Source organism: Corythoichthys intestinalis, chromosome 18 (assembly GCF_030265065.1).
Source record: "Corythoichthys intestinalis isolate RoL2023-P3 chromosome 18, ASM3026506v1, whole genome shotgun sequence".
NCBI lineage: Eukaryota > Metazoa > Chordata > Actinopteri > Syngnathiformes > Syngnathidae > Corythoichthys > Corythoichthys intestinalis.
In genome coordinates, this window is record NC_080412.1 from 32,364,362 (window position 1) to 32,389,284 (window position 24,923).

At 41.5% G+C, this 24,923-nt stretch overlaps 2 protein-coding genes across 9 annotated transcripts in view; one reads left to right on the top strand and one right to left on the bottom strand.

The window, feature by feature from the left end:
* The window catches only part of il2rga (interleukin 2 receptor, gamma a), a 113,404-nt gene that overhangs the window by 209 nt on the left and 88,272 nt on the right, over positions 1-24,923 (top strand). For 3 of the 6 annotated variants that reach the window (XM_057820309.1, XM_057820310.1, XM_057820311.1), the window contains exons 2-3: positions 18,240-18,358; positions 24,585-24,810. The gene's annotated coding sequence lies outside the window, so the exon portion shown is untranslated. Of the gene's footprint in view, positions 1-5,786; positions 5,828-18,239; positions 18,359-24,584; positions 24,811-24,923 lie in introns of all 6 variants that reach the window. The other 3 variants (XM_057820312.1, XM_057820313.1, XM_057820314.1) reach the window with 2 other exon arrangements.
* LOC130906225 (adhesion G-protein coupled receptor G4-like) lies at positions 3-21,589 on the bottom strand. 3 transcript variants are annotated; one of them, XM_057820298.1, is made up of 15 exons: positions 21,519-21,589; positions 18,919-19,016; positions 18,762-18,826; positions 18,648-18,692; positions 18,423-18,577; positions 18,278-18,352; positions 16,267-16,396; positions 11,775-11,875; positions 11,488-11,692; positions 11,262-11,427; positions 10,941-11,078; positions 10,725-10,850; positions 2,405-2,450; positions 2,238-2,341; positions 3-139 (listed from the first exon to the last, which is right to left on the bottom strand). In XM_057820298.1, the coding sequence occupies exons 1-15, from the start codon at positions 21,553-21,555 to the stop codon at positions 14-16; spliced, it is 1,617 nt and encodes a 538-aa protein (XP_057676281.1). In that variant the 5' UTR covers positions 21,556-21,589; the 3' UTR covers positions 3-13. The 3 variants fall into 3 exon arrangements, with proteins under 3 accessions (XP_057676281.1, XP_057676282.1, XP_057676283.1); XM_057820299.1 differs by having other exon boundaries at positions 2,238-2,355; XM_057820300.1 differs by lacking the exon at positions 2,405-2,450.

Below are 24,923 nucleotides of genomic sequence, written 5' to 3' on the forward strand. Positions count from 1 at the left end.
GGACTTTGGAATCTTACTCAAAAGCCGTATAAGTGAGGATGGTGATCCCCAAAAACAGTGATGACACTCCACACCCTATATAGGTGATCACTGTCAGTAAATGCTGATTAAATTCATCCAGCTCTGTCCTGGAAACATCCTGGATGCAAAAATACAAAATAATTCCTCAATATAATCAACATTGTCTTTCATTCAAACAGGAACCTTTGGTTATTTGTCTGTACCAGAGGTGGGTAGTAACACGTTACATTTACTTGAGTAGCTTTTTGAGTAAAGTAGTTTTACCACACCATAGTTTTAGTTTCGTAGATTTGTGCAGAAGAAACGATAATCTTAGTCTGATACTTTGGGCTACACTACAGTTGTTACGTTTTTCCTCTTTATTCCACATATTATATTTTTCTTTCTACCAGTTTCAACATGACTCCATTGTACTAATCAGACATAACAATCAACGTTCCCTCTAATTTTTCATGCGTCTGAGGCTGTGAGCAGACACATAAGCTCCCCGAGCACACTGTGGACCATGGTGAGCAACATCAGATGTGCACACCAGTATCACGCCTGTTCAAAACCTTGGATCATCGCAAGTTACATGGCTTATTGAAAGAAGGAAATTACAGCAGCAATTTTCATTAGTTTACTTTTAATATAATTGATTTGGCCCACTTAAAATAAAAGAGACCATAATCTCGTTGTTCATGAGATGTGTACTATGTTATTTGTTAGAGTCCTCGTTTAACCATAGGAAGAGTCCTGATTTGGCGTGGCTAAGGTCCAGTTTTGGCATGAGTACATTAATAAATAAAAACATAATGAATAACCACTCCCATAATAATGGGAGTACAGTATATAAAACTCACACATTAAAACGGTTCAGACAATAAGGACACTCAAGATTCCGATTCTCCGTGTCTGACCATCTATACTACAAAAACACACCTCCTTAAAACTACTTAAATTCCCTTGTTTTCAGTGTAAATCTACTAGAAATAATTTTAAAATGATCTGCCAGTGCTTCAAGTAAATTTTTACTGATTTTTTTAAAACAAAATACGTTCAAAAGAGTTGTATTGAGTTCATTTTGCTTACACTTATAAATTCGTCAAAACTTATCTTTTATTCTAACGAACGCGGGAGTGCTCGCCGAAACATGTCAGGTAAATGAACCACCTACTATTGCCTGGGATAAAAGAAAAGTTTGACGAATAAGCTTAAAAGACTTATTTTAAGCAATAAATTACAATATCTAATCTTTAAAAAGCTTTTGAAAGGTCAGAAATGTTTTTTGAAATTATTATTATTATTTGAAAGCCAATTTTTCTAGACACCTTTTGCTCATTGGGTTACGTTGCAAAATGGTACAGAAAACATTTTTTTTGGTCTAATTAACAAAATTATATCAGTTCTAAAATTAGATAATAATGAGTACTGTAGCATTTGCAAAGATCGGCAGAGGAATGTTGCGTAAATAAACCAGCAAAGGAGTCAAGCTCACTTTTCTCCACCAATGCCGTATCGAACGCAACAATAGGAGCGTCGCGTTGCCGTATCGAACGCGCCAATAGGAGTGTCGCGATGATACATCACTGCGGCTCTAACAGTATGTGCAAGCACTGCACGATAGGTTACATTGGTAACAATACAGCCACATGACCACACACAAGCTTGCAGTTGTCTTACGATCACACCGGCCTTTTCGATCAAGTGGCGTCTGTAAAGCACCTGAAATATTTCACTTAAAACGCTCCATTACTACATCAACATTACTCAAAAGTGCAGATTTTAACATCCCTCCCAGTTTTTATTTGGGACCGATAGCCCATGCAAAACAATCGTTTTAATTTCATGGAAAGAACTTTCTGGAGTAGAGGGCACTCATGCTATTTGGATGTGTGATGTTTCATTTCTGCAGCTTATTCTAGTCGGAATTTGATGGGTTTTTGTGTATTTCTTTGGCCTAATATGGTCATGTAATACGTTTTTAGAACACTATATTTACACTTCATACAGATGGCATTTTGCTGAGGAAAAAAAATACCATTGTTAAAAAAAATAGATCAGACATTTTAAGCAATTAAACACAATGTTACTCATTACTTGAATATTCTTTTCACCAAATACTTTTTTACTTGTACTTGAATGTTTGGCTACTCTACCCACATCTGGTCAGTACATACAGTATGTGGCCTGTAAATTGGTTGGGGACAAATCACTATTTACTGCGTAAGGATTACCAAAAGAACTCCAAAGTGTGTGAGATGATCGCACAGGCACGTGGTGAAGTCAATGCTGCTGTTGTGCTTTCTGCAGCCGCGTGGGTCCCAGCCTCCATTTCCATCTGACACACAAACACTTTTAAACAAATAGTGAGGGCGTCCATTTTAAAGTGTCGACTTCTTACTGTTTTCATTGAAGTTCCAATACACACACTGTGTCTCCATATGGGGCTGTAAGACAGTACGGTGAGTTAACTCATTCATTGCCATTGAGCTTAACCAGGGGCGTCCATTCTACACACCGCAGGACAACTACAGGTCACCGCTCAGGTTTTGTTGGCCCGCAGCAAATTATGAAAATGTCATTGAATATGGCCCGCAAAAGAAGCTTAGATTTAACCTACATTCCATTGCGCCTCTCAGCTTTAACACTAGAAGGAGCTAGTCATTTTAACAGCATGTCTCCATTGTTTCCAGTCAATGTAACAAACTACAATTTCAGTACAAGTAGTCCCTGGGTTACGACGTGCCCGACTTATGCGATTTCCACTTTACGACGCGTCTCATCCATCCATCCATCCATCCATTATCTTCCGCTTGTTCCGGGGTCGGGTCGCGGTGGCAGCAGCTTTAACAGGGAAGCCCAGACTTCCCTCTCCCCAGCCACTTCAACCAGCTCCTCCGGCGGGATCCCAAGGCGTTCCCAGGCCAGCCGAGAGACATAGTCTCTCCAGCGTGTCCTGGGTCGTCCCCGGGGCCTCCCGCCGGTGGGACATGCACGGAACACCTCTCCAGGGAGGCGTCCGGGAGGCATCCGAACCAGATGCCCGAGCCACCTCAGCTGACTCCTCTCTACGCGGAGGAGTAGCGGCTCGACGCCGAGTCCCTCCCGGATGACCGAGCTTCTCACCCTATCTCTAAGGGAGAGCCCGGACACCCTGCGGAGGAAACTCATTTCGGCCGCTTGTATCCGGGATCTTGTTCTTTCGGTCACGACCCAAAGCTCGTGACCGTAGGTGAGGGTAGGAACGTAGATCGACTGGTAAATCGAGAGCTTTGCCTTTTGGCTCAGCTCCTTCTTCACCACTACGGACCGGTGCAGAGTCCGCATTACTGCAGACGCCGCACCGATTCGCCTGTCGATCTCCCGCTCCCTCCTACCGTCACTCGTGAACAAGACCCCAAGATACTTGAACTCCTCCACTTGGGGCAGGATCTCATCCCCGACCCGGAGAGGGCACTCCACCCTTTTCCGACTGAGGAGCATGGTCTCGGATTTGGAGGTGCTGATTTTCATCCCAACCGCTTCACACTCAGCTGCGAACCGCTCCAGGGAGAGTTGGACGTCACGGCTTGATGAAGCCAACAGCACTAAATCATCTGCAAAAAGCAGAGATTCAATGCTGAGGTCACCAAACCGGACCCCCTCAACGCTTCGGCTGCGCCTAGAAATTCTGTCCATAAAAATTATGAACAAAATCGGTGACAAAGGGCAGCCTTGGCGGAGTCCAACCCTCACTGGGAACGAATTCTGCCGGCAATGCGGACCAAACTCTGACACCGGTCGTACAGGGACCGAACAGCCCTTACCAAGGGGCTCGGTACCCCGTACTCCCGGAGCACCCCCCACAGGACTCCCCGAGGCACACGGTCGAACGCCTTCTCCAGATCCACAAAACACATGTAGACTGATCGGGCGAACTCCCATGCACCCTCGAGGACCCTGCCGAGGGTGTAGAGCTGGTCCACTGTTCCACGGCCGGGACGAAAACCACACTGCTCCTCCTGAATCCGAGATTCGACTTCTCGGCGGACTCTCCTCTCCAGCACCCCTGAATAGACTTTACCAGGGAGGCTGAGGAGTGTGATCCCTCTATAATTGGAACACACCCTCCGGTCCCCCTTCTTAAAAAGGGGGACCACCACCCCGGTCTGCCAATCCAGAGGCACTGTCCCCGATGTCCACGCGATGTTGTAGAGACGTGTCAGCCACGACACCCCTACAACATCCAGAGCCTTCAGGAACTCCGGGCGGATCTCATCTACCCCCGGGGCCTTGCCACCAAGGAGCTTTCCAACTGCCTCAGTGACTTCAACACCAGAGATCGAAGAGCCCACCACGGAGTCCCCAGACTCTGCTTCCTCAAAGGAAGGCGTGTCGGTGGAATTGAGGAGGGCCTCGAAGTATCCTCCCCACCGGCTCACGACGTCCCGAGTCGAGGTCAGCAGTACACCATCTTCACCATACACAGTGTTAATGGTGCACTGCTTTCCCCTCCTCTGGCGCCGGATGGTGGACCAGAATTTCCTCGAAGCCGTCCGGAAGTCGTTTTCCATGGCCTCGCCGAACTCCTCCCATGTCCGGGTTTTTGCCTCGGCGACCGCCGAAGCCGCAGTCCGCTTGGCCAGCCGGTACCTGTCAGCTGCCTCCGGAGTCCCACAGGCTAAAAAGGCCCGATAGGCCTCCTTCTTCAGCTTGACGGCATCCCTTACCGCTGGTGTCCACCAGCAGGTTCGGGGATTGCCGCCACGACAGGCACCAACCACCTTACGGCCACAGCTCCGATCGGCCGCCTCAACAATGGAGGTGCGGAACATAGCCCACTCGGACTCAATGTCCCCCACCTCCCCCGGGACAAGGGAGAAGTTCTGCCGGAGGTGGATGTTGAAACTCTTTCTGACAGGGGATTCTGCCAGACGTTCCCAGCAGACCCTCACAATACGTTTGGGCCTGCCAGGTCTGGCCAGCATCTTCCCCCGCCATCGGAGCCAACACACCACCAGGTGGTGATCAGTTGACAGCTCCACCCCTCTCTTCACCCGAGTGTCCAAAACATGCGGCCGCAAGTCCGATGACACGATTACGAAGTCGATCATCGAACTGCGGCCTAGGGTGTCCTGGTGCCAAGTGCACATATGGACACCCCTATGTTTGAACATGATGTTCGTTATAGACAAACCGTGACGAGCATAGAAGTCCAATAACAGAACACCACTCGGGTTCTGATCGGGGGGGCCGTTCCTCCCAATCACGCCCCTCCAGGTCTCACTGTCATTGCCCACGTGAGCGTTGAAGTCCCCCAGTAGAACGAGGGAGTCCCCAGAGGGGGCGCTCTCTAGCACACCCTCCAAGGACTCCAAAAAGGGTGGGTATTCTGAACTGCTGTTCGGTGCATAAGCGCAAACAACAGTTAGAACCCGTCCCCCCACCCGAAGGCGGAGGGAGGCTACCCTCTCGTCCACTGGGGTAAACCCCAACGTACAGGCGCCAAGCCGGGGGGCAATAAGTATGCCCACACCTGCCCGGCGCCTCTCACCATGGGCAACTCCAGAGTGGAAGAGAGTCCAACCCCTCTTGAGAGGATTGGTACCAGAACCCAAGCTGTGTGTGGAGGAGAGTCCGACTATATCTAGTCTGAACTTCTCCGCCTCACACACCAGCTCAGGCTCCTTCCCTGCCAGAGAGGTGACATTCCATGTCCCAAGAGTTAGCTTCAGCAGCTGGGGGTCGGACCGCCAAGGCCCCCGCCTTTGGCTGCCGTCTCATCCGCTTTTTTTTTTTTTCAGACGTGTGACATTGTCTCGTCCCCCACTTCTTAGCATTGATGGTAAGTAAAGTTTATTATTTTGTCATTTAATTTTGTTATGTATTAGATCTCATCTAAATGGTTGATCTCTACAGTAATTGCTGTACTAGTCTGGTATTTAATCATACTACAGTATATGTGCGATCCGCTTTCCTTTGTTGCACTCGGACTTGTCTGACGTCACGGCAGCGCTATTTTCTGTTAGTTTCTAGCGTTGCTTTCACGTTGGGAAGCGGGAGTGAACGCCAATTAACATTTCAAGAAGGCAGGGAAACTGTAAGCGCCGCGGGCTCGGCGATGCCCCCCCCCCCACGTTAGCTCGCCATTAGCCCGATAGCTACTTGAGACGTGATCGTTTTCACCGCTGGAACAGTGCCACTAATAGCTGACGTTTTCCTTATTGAATTGCCCAAGATTTGGACCTTATTTCCCTCGGTATTATTGTGCAGCCATTGAGGTATATTTTTGTAAGCAAATACAATATGTCTCCATTGATTTACTTTATAGCATTATTGTACACTCTTTGTCATTATTGTATTTTATTTTCTAATTGTGTGTTCATAGTTTCACAGTGACAAATTAGCGTTAAAATTAATGTTAGTTATAAGAAGAACTATGGTGTGATCGGCCTTACCAGAGGGAAGTAATATCTACTGTATCTATCTAGCTATCTATCTATCTTATTTTTTACTTTATTTAATTAATATGATGTATAACACATGTTTTTGGATAGTTATTTTGGTATTTAGGGGTAATTAAAGGGTTAATTCTGACTTAAATGGAAATTCGGGTTACTTCGCCAGCGTAGGGATAGATCTCGTTCATAACCCAGGGACTACCTGTATTCTGTTTTACATATATGAACATAATTTACATAATGAACTTAAAAATACTGTAATGTGATAAAAAGAGGTATCTTGGTTCAGATTTTCTTGACTTTTTTTGCAGTTGCTTGACGTATTCTCTTTGTTGTGCAAAGTTTGTTTCATTAGTGTAAATATATATATATATTTGGCGGAAAACATGGACAAGACTGAAAAAGCAGTTTCTGCACTCCTCTTTAAAAGAAACTGCAGTATTTTAAGCCAAAAAACTGTTGCGTTTGATAGAACAATATGTCTATATGCTGCTATTGCAGATTCATGGCGCATTAAGCCCCCGAACTATTTTTAAATTTTTCCGTTATACCCTGAAAACCCCCGTTTACAGACATTCGCTTTTGTTTCAACCCCGTCATAAAACGAAGGTAATTAATTATATTTATTATTCAAAATGTCTGTCGTTTTTAGCTTTGAATCATTAATTGATGTCTCATATTACTTTTTTTTTTTTTAAAAACTACTTTGAAAAAATATTCACTCACATATTTTAAACTTTTAAACAAATTATGTCACAATGACAAAAATGGCGTCTGTAAAAAAGTCCCAGATATCTACCTCATAACTATCGCTTGATAGTATTTTTTTTTGTTACTGTCACATCTTCTCCAATATGTTAGATGATAAATAATCGATCCAAACAAAAAAAAAAATTTTTTTTTAAAGTTTAAAAAGGTAATTATATGAAAAAGAAAATCTCGACCACTCCTTGATGTCGGCGATTTCTGCATCGTGACCATTGTTATATTACCATGTTTCATCCATAAAATCCCCCAAAAATCCAGCTGTGGCCGTTCACAGCTGTGTCTTGACACTCAGTGATACATGCTACATGGAGTTTTTGGATCGAAACAATAGTACACGATAATATCTCCTTAAAGTCATGGCGTCTGTAATTCTGCTCTCGCGTGCTCTCACCTCCAGATATGGCTTTGCTATTTAAAAAACATTTTTTTTTTAAAAAAATGCCCTCTTGTTTTAAAATTTTCTTCCCCCAGAAAATTGAGATTTTAAACTCCCCAAGATGTATCACACATGCATATCAGACAATTTTGAAAGTGGGCTAAATTTGGGGTCTCAGAGCGGAACTTCAAGTCACCTGAGTGTTTTCCGCCATATACATAGTATGTATGTAAATATATTACAATATCCTTTTACTTCGGGATTATTTTGATGTGTGTAGCCTTTAACTCAGGGCTTCCCACTACATCGATCACAACACTAGTGGGGGTGGCTTGCGGCATCAAAAATTTTTTAATTTTTTTTTTTTAAATCCACATAGTTAATTACCGTATTTTTCGGACTATAAGTCGCGTTTTTTTTCATATTTTGGCTGGGGGTGCGACTTATACTCAGGAGCGACTTATGTGTGGAATTATTAACACATTATGATATAATTTCACATGTTATTTTGGTGTTTTGCATTGACACTGATGGTTTTGTAAAGTTGTTAGCATGTTCTTATGCTATAGTTATCTGAATAACTCTTTATAGCTATGGCCACGTTCGCGTTCTGCCTTTGACAGTGTATGTTCTAGAGCTGGGCGGTAAACCGAAAATTTACCGTCACCGAAATTCTTCACGATGACCGACGTAATTTTGACCATGTCGGTAAATTCGGTAAATTAATAAAACAAGAAAATAGTCTTTTCATCCCGCTTTGACTCTGTGTTGTTCGTCTATGCTCATTCCCCTTTAAGAAAGCAGTGAATGTACTTACGTAGGGAGTCACGTGATCATCAGGAAGCCAATCAAACAGAAGCCCGGTAAGCTAACGCTAGCAGCTAATGCTACAAGCAAAACGTGATGGAGTGTGGCTTAAGGGAGGTTCGCCAAACTTTCACCCGACATTTAATAGACTCTTGGTGGCATCCAGACGGGCTTTCACCAGCTGTCCTCCCTTGTTCTCACAATTTCCGGAGATGGTGCTTTCAGTGCTTTCTACCAGTAGCCAGGCCACAGGCTAACGCTAGCCGCTAACGCTAGCGGCCGCTAGCGGCTAACGCTACAAATGAACGTGATGGAGTCGGATAGCGGCTCTAACCTTGTCGAAACGGCTGAATTTAATGAGTGGATTGGGCATGGACTGCATCTAGCAATTACTATGTCGCGTTATTTTGTATCTGACTGTGTGTGATTTCTCTGATAGCTTTTGTGATGGTAAAGCATTCAGCATAAAGCACAAATGGCCCCAGCTATTTTTCTGTATGTGTTTAATTCTGTGTCATTATTGCTATCATAAAATCTTAAGTGTTTCATTTGCAGAAGATCAATATAGCTTTAATGTGTGTCTGTCTGTTTGGGGGTTCATGTATGTGTGCATTTATTAAAAAATGCACTGGGGGGGGGGACCCTGAAACCATAAAGTAAACACTTGTATTGAATAATTATGTCACAGCAGCCATTAACAATAAATTGTCTTTTTGAAGTGTACTGTTCGAGCTGCAAGTCATTTGTGTTACAATGACATGTTTGCACAGGCATATCGATTTTGACAATGTACATTGTTCAAGCCATACACTCTGTTATAAATGCTCATACTTGAATTCTTATTGTTTACAATTCATTTGTATAAACCTAATGTCTAGACTGCATGTACATTTGTTAAATATATCAAATTGAATGCTGGTAACTAAATCAACAAGAAACTGTTAATCTGTATTTCATGCATTGATTCAGATTTTCAAATTATATAACAGTCCGCTTGGACGACTTTATCGTCATTTATCGTTATCGAGATAAATCTGCTCCATTTATCATGATACATGTTTAAGGCCATATCGCCCACCCCTAGTATGTTCAATTGTATTATTGACTTTTTTTATCTTGAAATGGATGCATTTAGTTTGTGGCGCTTTCACGCCCACGTGAGGGCGCACTCGCACTTGTTTACGTGACACGCCAGAAGAAGACGGACAGCTACGTAGCTCTGAGTGAGTGAGTGAGTGGGCGAGTTAGCTAGAGAGAATAGACGGATGCGAACCTACTTTCATTGTTTATGCTTTTAAATCATCTCTACAGAGGCAACGCCTGCGTGTATCATCTTTTCTGTTGTTGTTGTGTGTTTTCCACCCGCGATCGGACACTTAGAGCCAATTGTGTGGTTGTTTGAACGATGTGCTAATGATAGCGAACGCATGCTAACCTGTTACTTATTACTAATAGTACCTAATTATCATTTATTTACGTTGATGCGAACCTGTTTTCTATCGAGGACCAAATTGATTCAGCAAATTATACGGACGTCCAGCATTGTCTTTTGGGAGTTCGCTGTATAGCCAGGACAGGCCGTAGCGTAGGACAGTATATTCACATTTCGTTGTTCATGCACTGTACACTGTACATTTATTTAGCATGTTGTTCTCTATTGTATTTTTATATTAAATTGCCTTTCAAGATGACATGTCTGTTCTATGTGTTGGATTTTATCAAGTAAATCTCCCCAACTCCGGTGCGACTTGTATATGTTTTTTTTCTCTTCGTTGGCTGGATCGACTTATACTCAGGAGCGACTTGTAGTCCGAAAAATACGGTATGTTGTGTTGGGAATGTTGACTCACTAATTAACTATGTGCATTTAAAAAAGCAACATAACCTCACATGGTTAACCTCAAAATTGGGGGAGGACTTCCCCCCACCCCCAGGGTTAAGGTAGCTCACGGGAGGTTTTCTCCTTGAAAAGTAGATCTTGAAGCAAAAAACAACGAGCACCCCTGCTTTAACTCATCCACTGACATTGACAGTTCTAGACAAATCAGTTTCTACTGGTAAGGCTGTCATTAGGCGATCAACTTTTACTGCCATTGATGGCGATCGTTCGATTGCTGCCAGTCAAACTGCATTGGACATTTATCGCCATCAATGGTAGCCTATGAGTTAATACTTAATAATAAATCCATTTGAAAAACCTGATCTTTTTTACTCGATTCCGATCCTCTATTTAACAAACCAAAGTGGCAGGGAAAATGTTTAGACACCTGAGTGAAAACAGTATTATAACATTGTTCCTCAATTTGCTGTAATAACAATTGTGATCGTACATATTTGGGTTGGAGATGATGGAGCGTAACCAGGATGTATTCCTGGAGGTTCTGAATCTGGGTGGTGCTGTTGCCCACACTGGCGGACACCACAAAGCTGTTGAGGATGTGATCCTTCTGCTTGCTCTGGAAAATATACAGTATTTACTTTGCAGAGTTCCCTTAATTCTCCTGTCCACTCTACTATTTGCACAAAAAAATGACTAAAATGAGTACCTTGAAGAGTTGGGGAATGCCATAGAACTGAAACTGGATTCTCGATGGGCTCTGGGTGTTTGGGAAGCTATGTTGCAGCATGGAGGGTAAAACAATAAAAGCCACTGTGCCTTTAACGGGGACCTGATTCAGGAAAATCTGAAACAGATTTAATGACACACTCTACAAATTGCTTTGTCTTGCAGTTAACGATAATAGCAGCATTGAAAAGACTTACAGTCTGTCAAATGAGCAAAAAAAAAAAAAAAAAATCTATTCTTTAATCCCTTTCATCCACCGCCATCTATCCTTAGCGCTGCTGGTAATTGTGATTGGACCAACCTCAGGTTTGGAGCCGTTTCCGAAAGATGACACTCCAAAAGTCAAACCAGCAAACTGACCCGGAACCGCATTAACCATTGAAACTGCAACGGCCGAAGCTACCAGAGTAGAAGCGTTCTGGAATCCCACCATGCAATCTCCCACTACCTCTGTGAGGTTAAGAATCCTGAAGAATACAGATGAAAATAATTTAATTCCTTGAACTCAATGCTGAATTTGCCCTTACGTGTTGGTGAAGGGCAAGAGGTCACTGTTAGACTCCAGGACGTCCGAGATGGTATCGATGAGAGCTTGTCCCAGGTCAGAGGTCACCACCCGGACACCCACCACATCCTCCATCTTGTCGAGCACCATCGCCAGCTCCTGATGGCTGAGCTCGGAGCGATTGCTAACTAAACTATCAATCATCTCCATGACATCCAAGGTCGTCTCTGTTGATAAAATACATTTTGCTATATTTTAAATCATTCATTAATATGAGCCAATATACATTTTTTTACTGTTGTAACAGACCAGGAGTGACCATCACATGGTCCAGATCAGGGATTGTTTCCACCACCAGATGGCAGTCTTGTAGGTCTGGAGGCATCCAATAAGTGCTGAGGCCCAGTTTACTAGATTTTAGACATTTATGGACATAAGATTTTTAATAAAATGTTGGCACAACAATTTACATGTTGAATATTCCCCTGTATATACAGAATATATATATATATATTAAAAACAAAATACAAAAAGTTATGAGTACAAAATGCGATAATTTGTAGTTTCTGCATCTAAAAAAGAATTATAAAAAATAATCCTTTTAAAATCATCTTGGTCAGAAAGACTTTCGCATTTCAAAACATTAATCAGAAGATTGTTATGTGATTCACTGTAAGTCCTACTAATTCTGATTAATTTACAGCACTAACTGAGTCAACATGCACAGAGAAGCAGCCGTGTAAATATATACCAGCGGAACTAATCGGAACTCACAAACGCACATTTATTGAAGCTTTCATGTTGACACAAGAGTGTTTAATGAGCCTCGACCATGTCACCATGGCGGTGAGTACATTTTTTTTTTTTTTTTTTGCAGTATGTTCTCATGAGAAATTTAGTAGGAAATCAAACAAAAATGTTTTGATGTCTTCACAAACATGCTTCATTGATATTTGGCGATTAGTTCCATGTGGTTCTCAGAGACGACATCCAATAATTCTTTTTTATTATAAGCTTAGCAATAATATTTATTTTGGATAAAATGCTTCTGAAGAGCATATTTAATTCTTGCAAGAACCACAAACTGTTTTTGGACTATTAATCATCTACTCATTGTCAGATGAGTTGTCGTGTACAAAATGCTACGAATGTCAAATTAGGACAATACTATATAGAGTGGGGCAAATAAGCATTTAGTCAACCACCAATTGTGCAAGTTCTCCTACTTGAAAAGATTAGAGGCCTGTAATTGTCAACATGGGTAAACCTCAACCATGAGAGACAGAATGTTGGATTTTTAAAGAATTTATTTCCAAATTAGAGTGGAAAATAAGTATTTGGTCACCTACAAACAAGATTTCTGGCTGTCAAAAAGGTCTAACTTCTTCTCACGAGGCTCCACTCGTTACCCGTATTAATGGCACCTGTTTTAACTCATTATTGGTATAAAAGACACCTGTCCACAACCTTAGTCAGTCACACTCCAAACTCCACTATGGCCAAGACCAAAGAGCTGTCGAAGGACACCAGAGACCAATTTGTAGACCTGCACCAGGCTGGGAAGACTGAATCTGCAATAGGTAAAACGCTTGGTGTAAAGAAAACAACTGTGGGAGCAATTACTAGAAAATGGAAGACATACAAGACCACTGATAATGTCCCTCGATCTAGGGCTCCATGCAAGATCTCACCCCGTGGCGTCAAAATGATAACAAGAACGGTGAGCAAAAATCCCACAACCACACGGGCGGACCTAATGAATGACCTACAGAGAGCTGGGACCACAGTAACAAAGGCTGCCATTGTAAACAATGCGCCGCCAGGGATTCAAATCCTGCACTGCCAGACGTGTCCCACTGCTGAAGCCAGTACACGTCCAGGCCCGTCTGCGGTTCGCAAGAGAGCATTTGGATGATCCAGAAGAGGACTGGGAGAATGTGTAATGGTCAGATGAAACCAAAATAGAACTTTTCGGTAGAAACACAGGTTCTCGTGTTTGAAGGAGAAAGAATACTGAATTGCATCCGAAGAACACCATACCCACTGTGAAGCATGTGGGTGGAAACATCATGCTTTAAGGCTGTTTTAGTTTTTACTTTTCCTCCCTTTTAGAGTGCCTTGTGTTTGAACATTTTGATCCTGGTCATCCTGACTCATCCTGAGCGCTTTTTGTTTATACTTTTTCTCATCCCCGCATGTCAGCGGAAAAACCTTAGTTTTCATCAATAAACTTTATTGCCTGTACTCCGCATCTGAGTCAGTCTCATCACCAACGCCTGACAATGTCATGTTTTTGGTTTCAGTTGTTCTTTGTGTCATGTTTGTGTTCTCAGTTGTTCTTTGTGACGCATTAAATAGCACACTCTATTTAAGGAACCCTGGGTCGATCATCTGTGTCAAACTGAGAACACAAACATGTCACAAAAAACAACTGGAACCAAAAACATGACAGTGGAGTTTTCCGATAATGACTTTTTAACCGATATTCTCTCACTCCAAAAATCCTATACTGATATATGCTGCTGTGGACTTAACATATTATGGTTACTGAGAGCGCATGAGGTGAGAGGTGTCTTCCGCCACATTAACACCAGAAAGGCGGCCGGTCCAGATGGAGTACTGGGCCGGGTGCTAAAGGACTGTGCCGCGGAGCTGACAGACGTCTTCACCGACATTTTCAACACCTCACTGTCCTGCTCACTGGTCCCTGCCTGCTTCAAAGCAGCCACAATTGTCCCTCTCCCAAAACAGTCCAATGTCACATGTCTCAATGATTACAGACCTGTGGCTCTCACCTCCATCCCTGCCAAATGTCTGGAGAGACTGGTCATCAAACACATCAGAGCTGCCTTACAGCCTTCACTGGACCCACACCAATTTGCATACAAAGAGAATCGTTCAACTGAGGACGCCATCGCCACGGTGCTGCACACACTTTTAGTGCACCTGGAGCATAAAAACACCTATGCACGGCTCCTCTTTGTTGGCTACAGTTCGGCATTTAACACCATCCGGCCGTTCAAACTCCGGTCCAAACTCCACCTACTGGGCCTCAACACCGCCCTGTGCAATTGGACTGTGGACTTTTTAACCAACCGCACACAAAGTGTCAGAGTGGGCAAAAACACCTCCTCCACTCTCACCATCAACACCGGGGCCCCTCAGGGGTGTGTTCTGAGCCCTCTGCTTTACACACTGTACACTCATGACTGCTCCGCCTCCTCTGTAACCAACCTCATCGTCAAGTTTGCCGATGACACCACAGTGCTCAGACTCATCTCCAACAACGACGAAACAGATTACAGAAGAGAGGTGCAACATCTGGAGTCATGGTGTCACAACAACAACTTGGCTCTAAACACCAAAAAGACCAAGGAGATTGTGGTGGATTTCCGTAAAGGGAGTCACATCACCCATCAGCCTCTCTCTATCGGCAACGACGTGGTGGAGAGGGTGAGAAGTTTTAAATTCTTGGGGGTCACGGTGACTGAGGACCTGTCCTGGGGGGATCACATTTCCGCAGCGGTGGGTAAGGCACAACAACGCCTCTACTACTTGAGGAAGCTGAGGAGCACTCACATCCACAGACCTCTGATGGAGAACTTTTACAACTGTGCCATCAGCAGTGTACTGTCATATGGACTTCTAGTGTGGTTTTCAAGCTGCACCAAGGCTGACCAGCAGGCGCTCCAGTGCGTGGTGAAAGCTGCCGGGAGAATCATTGGAATGACTCTCCCTGAGATCAGCACCATCTACTCCACTCGCTGTTTAAGAAGAGTGCACAACATACTGCGGGACCAGCACCATCCTGCTCACCACCTTTTCCACCTGCTGCCCTCAGGGAGAAGGTACAGGTCCATACAGGCCGGAACATCAAGACTGGCCAACAGTCTGTATCCACAGGCTGTGAGGCTACTGAATTCTGCCCCTCTCCCCTCTCTGCCCCCCCCTTTTACGGACAATAACTCACATCCACCAACAACAATAACTCTGAACTGGTTTGCATTGTTGCAGTATGTCACTACCCACTACTTCCTCCTCCCTTACCCTTGCCTATTGGTTGACAACCAGTATACTTGATTATACTTGATTAACTCATCTGGTTTTGCACTGACTTATAACTGTTCTTATCAGGTATATTTTTGCTCTGCACTTTAGCACTGACATGACTTTATGCTGCTGTGAAATCTTTTTTGTACTTATGTCTAATACTGTGTCAATGTTTACACTTGGTACTTAAGGGTATTTATTATATGGGTTTTGCACTTTACCAACTTAGTTGTATGGATGCTCCAAACAAAGTTTCGTTGTGCTTTTTGCAACAATGACAATAAATATTCTGAATCTGAATCTACTTGTATTATGATGCCCCACTAGATGCTTTAATAATGATAAATGTAACAACTTCTAGGTTTAAAAAAAAAAAAAAACGTTCTGTGAAAAATAAGAGAACAATTTAAACTGGTTATGGAAAAAAACGTCTATCTTGCACCACTACATTTATCATTGAAATCAAAATAGTGCAAACATCAGTTTTTTTGTTTGTTTTTTGGATCAAGTGTAAGTGCAAATTACCAATAAAGCACTGCCATATTCATATTGGCCCAAAACCGATAATAAAAAACTGCAATCGATATTATCCGATATCATTTTAAAATGCTTTTATCGGCCGATGTTAGTGACTACCCGATAATGTGTAATGTATGTTGTTATCGGCTACCCGATAATATCGGACAATTCTAGTTTTGCACAATATACAGGGTAAATGTTCAAATTATCCACCAGTGTGTGCGCTTCTTACCAGTGTCTGGTGGCGGTGTGTTGAGTGTTTTTGGGGCAAGGCTGAGTGCTGTTTTCACCCCCGGGCGTTATGGGCCACTCAAAGAGGCCTTTTCTTGTTTGCTGACTCTCTGCTGGACAAGTCCTAACTACTGAGATAGGTGACAAATAAAAGAAAAAGTCAGGTGATTGTTTTTCAATCATAATTTCAAAAAAAAAAAAAATCAAATTCAAGCAGTGTTGTTTTTGGTAGCCCTTTTAATTTTCTTCTTAATCTTAAATCTTTTGGACGATAATAGTTATTAGTAGAGCTGGGAATCTTTGGGCACCTAACGATTTGATTACGATTACGATTTAGAGACTCCGATTCGATTATAAAACGATTATTGATGCACCCCCCTCCTTTTTTTTTTTTTTTTTTTTTTAATGTTTTGTACATTAGTTCCAAAATTGTTCAAAAATCCTCTCAGGCTAAACCAAACAGCTATTTCAGTATCAAGTTAACATATAACAGTAAACAAATATACAAAAATAAGAATAAATAAAAAACTCCAGTCCCCATTCTGTATCAGCAGCTTTAAACTACATTCAATTAATTTAATGTTGTGAATCAACTGTTACAGTTGTTACAATTGCTCCCGTTATTCCATAATTTCCAATCTGTCTATTTTTGTCAAAATTTTAAAACTATTTCATCATTTAAAGAAAGATTCAAGACAAGATTCTGCCGATTTAGAACTGTTTTAGATAAAAAGTTAATTAGGTTCGCTACAACAGAGCCTTCTAGAGAAGTCTACTGCTTTAAGATGGCAGCTGTTTACTTACGCCGGAAAGTCTGTCATTTCGCATCTCTGTTCAATAATACATGTTCTAACACCGACGTCGTCTGTCATTTTGCATCTAGTTCTCCATACAGTATATGATATCTACTGTAGCCGTATGTTTGTAGCAACTAGCAACTGGGCGTTGTTTGTAGCGGCTGTCAGCTGCAGTCAGGTATGATTGTTTTCTTTTATCTAGCGGCATGAGTTGAACACGATATTTACTCTTGGTCCGTTCCTCATTGCGTCCCAAAGACCGCGCTGACTGTTTTACTTCCGCTTTACCTGGTATAATTCAATAATCGGAATTTGGATATTTGTGAATCGTTCTCGAATCTTCCACGGCCGAATCGCGAATGATCTAAGAATCGGAAATTTCGCACGCCTCTAGTTATTAGTCTTAGTCATACTTTAGTCATCTCAAAATGTGTTTGTCTGTTTTTAGTTTTTGTTGACGAAAACTCGACTAATTTCGTCTAGTTTTAGGCGATGTTTACTAAAGATGTTTTCGTCTGTGAAATAAAAAAGATTTACTCCAAAAATAAATATAGGTTTCTAACTATTTCAAATGAACATTGATCTACAAGGCCAACGCCAACTTGGTGATAATAAAGACACAGCGGGAAAACAGTACATTATTTTCAATCAATTAAACCCATTCGGACTTCACCAACTGTATGTAGAAAAAATTGTCAGAGAGTTTAAGAGAACGCTCGCCGTTAGCTTTTGCCTCATGCTAACGCGAATGCTGTGCTTACGCTACGAGTTACATTTAGTGTGTGATGATCACTCAGCAAAGACCTTTAAAGGCTAAAGCAACATTGCATATTCTCTCTGGCCAAGAAAACAATATTACCGTGTGCGTGCGTGTGTGCAAGCTTGGAGACAGGAGAGCAGTAGCATGAGTGACACGAGCAGACACTGCTACGATACAGGCTAACTCCAGATAAAATGTCACCCATTGTGAATATGTGACGGAAACTATTGCACATTTTTGTCTCATCAGACAAAAACTGGCATGAGTCTTGTTATTTTTTAGTCTCCCAAACCACATTTTTAGCTTGTTATGGTCTCGTCATAGTCATAAAAAAATTGTGTGTTTACGAACTATCTTATTGTCATCGCTAACGAAAACCACACTGAATTTAAGTCTAATGTAAGCATATATTTACAGGTTGTGTCTATCTTGTACCGTCCCCATGATGCACTGACCTGACATGTTGGCAGTTGACGCAGCTATTGATGTCATGACTGGTGGACGCTTCGTTGGATCGGAAGGGAAATGGTCTAAAGGTGTGCATTAACACAATCAGCTGTTGCTATGGTAACCAAGTACCACCTTGATATGTTTTCCTACCTATAGGTGTTGTTCGTATGCTAGCTTTATCAGCCAGCACCTTAACCACACTACTTGATTCATTGTATGGGTTCCCCAGTTCGGTATGAATCTTTTCTTGCACTTTTGCCACGTCCACACTGGGGATGACGTTGAGGTAGACTAGGCCGACAAAGCTACACACAGCCGTCAGCATTTAGGATTTATCTTATTACACAGTATTTGCGCTCATGTCAAACACTTCACCTGTTGTCTCCACTCGATGTTTCGTTGTTGTCTTTCACACTGGACCTAGGCAAAACAACGGTCACGTATTAAAATTAAGTGAGTGGTCTGATGAATTCTAAACATTCAAATCACCTGCTTGCGTTTGAGACGGATACTCGGTGTAAATGATACACGGCTGAAGGCAACACAGTACTGAGCTAAAATGGACATAAACAAGATATTAACGTTATTAGTACTATATGTATAATTGAGCTTCATGCATGTGATATATTCCAGTTTATGATAATACCCAGCGGTGTGCTATATCTCTTGCTGTGTAGAGCGCCATGTCGTTCCCGTCACGGTGAGTGATCTTGAACTTCCAACTCACGGTGTAAATGGACCACTCTGGCATTATGCAAAATAAGAAACTGACTTCCTATTTGTCTTTGGTGAGGGTTTGGCATATGAACGTTAAACTTTGAACCTCGAAGGGAATTATTCTAGCTTCATGCGTGCATTTCAGTATGAGCCCTACTTAACTGCCACGGACAGTGATAGACGTCCCATCTATTGATTGGCGTCAATGGCAGCAAATGAGTAGATGTTCATCAATAGTTACATACAGACAGTGATACTAAACCAAAAATGTATTGCAAACAAACTGTATTTAGTTCTTTCCAGAATTCACAGACATTACGTCCAACTCTTTAAATCTGAAATAGCAGTACAGTACAGATTTGCAACCCTGTTAGAGTGACTGTATATGACATTCACATATGTAGGTAGTAACGCGTTACATTTAATTTAGTGACTTTTGGAGAAAAAATTACTTCTAAGAGTAGTTTTACCATGGCATACTTTTTACTTTTACTTGAGTAGATTTGGGAAGAAGAAACGCAACTTTTACTCTGCTACTTTGGGCTACACTAGTCATTACATCTTCCTCTTTATTCTCCATATTAGATTTTACTTTTTTTCTTTTTCTTTGCCGGCGATGCCAACAGTAGCTCTACCTGTTTCACCAATGAGACGTCGCAACAATAATCACATGGCTGGATATTATACCAATCAGACTAAAGCTTGTCGTTCTATGATCACTTTGGCCTGTTCAATCATGTAGAGCAGGGGTGCCCAATCCCGGTCCTCGAGAGCCCCTATCCAGCTTGTTTTCCATGTTCCCCTCCTCTAACACACCTGAATCAACTAATCAGGATCGTTATCAGGCTGCTGTGGAGCTTGCTGATGAGCTGATCATTTGATTCAGGTGTGTTAGAGGAGTGAGACATGGAAAACAAGCTGGATAGGGGCTCTCGAGGACCGGGATTGGGCACCCCTGATGTAGTTTTCAGAGCACTGTAAAAAAAAAAAAAAATTTTTTTTAAGTATTTGACATATAGCGCTGCCCTCAACATGAATCGAGAGTGTAAATTTTAACGTCTCTTCCGGTATTTATTTGGCACCGACTGACCATGGAAAAGCGGAGATAGGATCCTTTTAATTTCATGATGGAACTACTGGTATTAAGTATTAAACTATGTATTCAAACTAGGACTATTTTATCCCACTAGAGGGCACTAAGGCTACGTTCATACTACAGGTCTTAATGCACGAATCCGATTTTTTTCGTGTTTTTCCGACTCGAGCGAGGCATTAACTTGACATTCTGAACGTGACAGGTCGCATAGAACTGGACCATTTCAAATCCGATCTGGGTCACTTTCGTATGTGGTTCAAATCCGATCTGGGCCACATTTTTCCAGACTGTCGCGGCGGTGTGTACTGTCCAGTCCCCCAAATCGGAATTCATGCAGCAATTACGTCATCAAATAGCGAGAGAGACGCTAAGGTAGCGGTGCAGCTATGCATTATTAGCGCCTAGCTTGCAGTGAACACGGCTTTTTGGGGAATGACAAGTCATAAAAAATAAAAATGGGTTGGGGATAAGCCTGAGAATAATCTGTTTTCTCTCTGCTCTATGTGAGCAATATTTTAACATTGCCTAGACGGCCGAGAGTCGGGGCAAACTGCCCGTATGTGTGTGTGACACGCACGGACAGTGCGTGCGCGCTATCGATCCATATAAACTTTGACTGTAAGCCTTAACGGGGATTATATATGTCTGTTATCTGTGCCCTCTTTTTGAAAAGCAAAATATAATATCCCTGGAATGGCGGATGACGTGTGTCATTTATTTTGATGCTTCTGCGCATGCGGGTCTTCTTGCTCAGTGAGTGTCGGACTCCGAATTAGTGCGCATGCGTAGTACTTGAATGGTCTCAATGGACAAAGGCAGTCTGAACGGGCACGCCAAAAAAACGGATATGACAAAAAATCGGATTTGTGCATTAAGACCTGTAGTATGAACGTAGCCTAATGCTCTTTGGACAAATGATGCTTCCTTTCTGTAGATTTTTTTTTCTCTCTGCGGAATTCAATTATTTATTTATTTATTTATTTATTTATTTTGCCCTAATGAAGTTATGTAATAGTACATTTTATAGTACATCATAATAATAACAGTTCATACAGATAACTTTGTGCTGAGAAAAAAAATACCATTGTTTAATTTTTAAAAAATCTAACGTCTTAAGCAGTTACTCGCAATGTTACTCATTACTTGAGTAGTCTTTTCACCAAATACTTTTTTAATTGTACTTGAGTACATTTTTTGGATGACTACTATTGCTCGAGTAATATTGTTTTGAATTAACGCTACTCTTACTTAAGTAAAATTTTGGGCTACTCTACCCACCTGTGGATATTCACAATACAAAATTGTACTACTGAGCTAATCAAGCCTTTGGTAATTTACTACCTGTTATTGATGAATATGAAGCAGAGACGTGAAGGTCAAAATGAGCTCCAATTCTGACTCTTGTGCTTAAAACAAACCGCATTGGTACTGACCACAGGAGAGGGTACGGTCCGGTATTGGGGCACACATATGGGTGTCCCACTGCTCCCTGCTCCAGCGCACCAGGTCCCCCTCCGCGCACCACAGCTTGCTCACTTCCTCACCCCTGTGCTGTTGCCCCCAAAGCCGGAAGAGCGACAAGCTTCCCAAAAAGTTGTCAGATGGAAGGACACACTTGCTGCCATCGTCCAAAATCTGAGTCCCACCCAGGGTAAGCGTCCCGTTGGGGGCAAGCTCACAGCAAGAGGTGGGGATGGGTGAAGAGGTGATGCTATCCTCAACTACTACATAAAACATGAGAGAACTTTTCAGTGCATGTCGAAAGGATTAACAATCCAGTTTGTTGTACTACAGCCTTAAAAGGTTTCAGTTTGGCTTTGTTATACACACAACACCACGCAATATAATTTGTGGGAGGGGGGCAAATATACAGTGGATATATTTTATATAACCTTGGTTAAATGCCAGATTTAAAAAATATATATATATATAATAATTTCAGAAAGTTGCGTTAATTTTGACAAGCACAGTTCATCAGCTTTTAACTGCTTTACATTACAAGTAACCAGACATGGATAGTAACGCGTTATATTTACTCCGTTATACTTATTTGAGTAAGTTTTTGAGAAAAAATGTACTTCTTAGAGTAGTTTTACAGAACATTACATTTTACTTTTACTTGAGTAGATTTGTGAAGAAGAAACGCTACTCTTACACCGCTACTTTGGGCTAAGCTAGTCGTTCCATTTTTCCTTTTTATTCTACATATCGACTCTATTTTTGCCAGAGATGCCGACAGAGGCTCTCTAATTTTCACCAACGAGACGTCGCAACAATAACCACATTCTCGACTATACCAATCAAAGGTTAAAATGATTTTTTTTTTATCCATTAGAGGGTGCTCATGGTCTTTGGACAGGTGATATATATTTTTTTGTTTTTTTTTCCACAAGAAAATTATTTTCAGTAATTTTTATCACTCGACAGTGCATAATGTGGGGAATAAGGAATCAAAACTATTCTAAAAGTGGTTCCAAATACTGTATCAAATACTGTATAATGTGGCCCCAAAAAACTAATGGTTGACATCGTCACCTGAATAAGGCACAATTAAGATAAAACGGTTACTAAAGTTTTAAGATTAAAGTATGGATGATGTTTCAAGTGTTGTTCTGGTCTGATTTTGACGATTGTTGTGTCATCTTTTCGCTTAATATGGTCATGTAATCGGTTATAGTACAGTACAAAAATAACAGTTCATATAGATGACCTGCTAAGAATAAAAAAAATTGCATTATTTAAAAAAAAAATTACCTTGTAAGCAATTACTCACAATGTTACTCATAACTTGAGTATTCTTTTCAATAAATACTTTTTTTTTTACTTGTACTTGAGTAAATTTTTGGAAGACTACTTTTACTTGAGCAACATTATCTGGAATAACCCTACTCATACGTCAGTATAATTTTTGGCTACTCTACCCACCTTTGCAAGTAACAGACAAAACAAAAATGCCTGAAAGGGAGTGGGATGAAGAAATTATTATTAAATCCCACCCCAAATTCTCATTTATAATGGCCTGTCAAGTTGTACAGTTTCGGCGTAATTTGCACAAGTGAGCACTGATTTTTAAATGTGTACGCCGTACGTTCAAGATCCGTACGTTTTTCGTGCGTTTTTTTTTCTTCTTCGGATTTCAGCAACGAGACAATGTGCGTTAATACTTTGGTTGAATGACGCGAGAAAAGTCAGAGACACTGAGAGAGAAGAGTGTTGTGACGCTGTAGCAAACGCGATGCTAGGCTAGGTGGCTCCAATATTTCCTGACTGTAGCCGACAGACTACAATCTACGCCTAGATATCAAATTCTTATAGAACTACATGCGAAATAACAGACGGCGGCATTAATAAACAGCCGCCATTTTGAAGCAGTAGACTTCTCAGAAAGGTTCTGTTGTAGTGAACCTTCCTAGCAAACTTAAGTAACTTTTAATCTAAAATACTCCTAAATCGGCAAAATCTTGACTTGAATCTGTGTTTAAATGATGAAACAGTTTTAAAACTTTAACATGTCGAAAGTAGACAAAGGGAACAAATGCAAAAACGGTAGCAATTTTAACAACTTTAACAGTTGATTCACAACATTAAACGATTTCCAAACATAGCAAAGGTTACTATGTTTTATTTATTTATTTATTTAAATGGGGGGGGGGGGACATGAAAGGTAACACCAGTTACTTTGCCCAGTAACTAATTACTCTTACCTTCAGGTAACTGAGTTAATAATGTATGTAACTAATTAATTACTTTTTAAAAGTATGATTAACAACACTGTTCATAAAGATGAAATCTGCAGAATGAAAAGTGACGAAAGCGGAGATTTCATTCTGCCAATTTGTTGCCGAGCACAATTTGCCCGCAACTATTGCTAATCACTTCTCAGAATTAGCAAAAGAAATGTTCCCTGACGCAAAGATTGCATCAGTAAGTTAATTTTATCAATTGATCTTTTAAAATTATAATTGAAAACACTAACGAACTACCTTCAGGTCAAAGTGAATTGCGAGCTCAAGTGCAGCCATCAAGACATGATAGAAATTGCCAAAAGTGCTACATACAATTATAACAAAAGTCACTGTTAAATGTTAGTAATCATGATGTAGCTGAAGATATTGATTTTTTGATTGCACTAGGTTATATGTAACAATATTACCAATAAATTCATATTATTTTAAAAATGTTTTATTTTTGTTTCATATTGCACGCTATATACAACGTTGTAAGATTAGTCACCAATTTGTAAGGGCATACGTCACTATTTGTAAGATTGCCAACGGCCTCGGGTTGACAGGTATGTTAAATGCACACAAATATTTTCCTGCAGCTTATTTTTGCTGATTAACAAAATTGCTAAGTTTAAAAAATTGCTAAGTCTAAATGAATAAGCGAAGAAATTTTAATGTCCTTTTTGAGTGTTGTGTCTAGAATTTACAGAACATTAATTCATTGATTTGATAACAGGACTGTAACGCACCAGAATTGTACACTTCGCTTTGTAGTTACCTGCCGTGAGTTCCACCTGGTTTCCATTGATGTACAGCGTGGGCCTATCTTCAGTGTGCGACCACGTCACACAGAGCAAATGCCATTCATTTGGAGGGAGATCGACAGAGGCTGTAGTCCACCTGGAGCCCAACAACCAGACCACCACTGCACCCTCCTGGCCCCCTAAACCTAAACTAGCACACGGCATCCGTGGATGGCGGTACATAAAGGCAGTCCACGGTGAGCGAACTGGAACCTTGATATAAATGAAAACATTTTGGCATTTAAATGTGTCAATTGACACAAATTTATAATCAAAGGTCAAGGACCTTGAACTTGAGGTGGAGACAGGT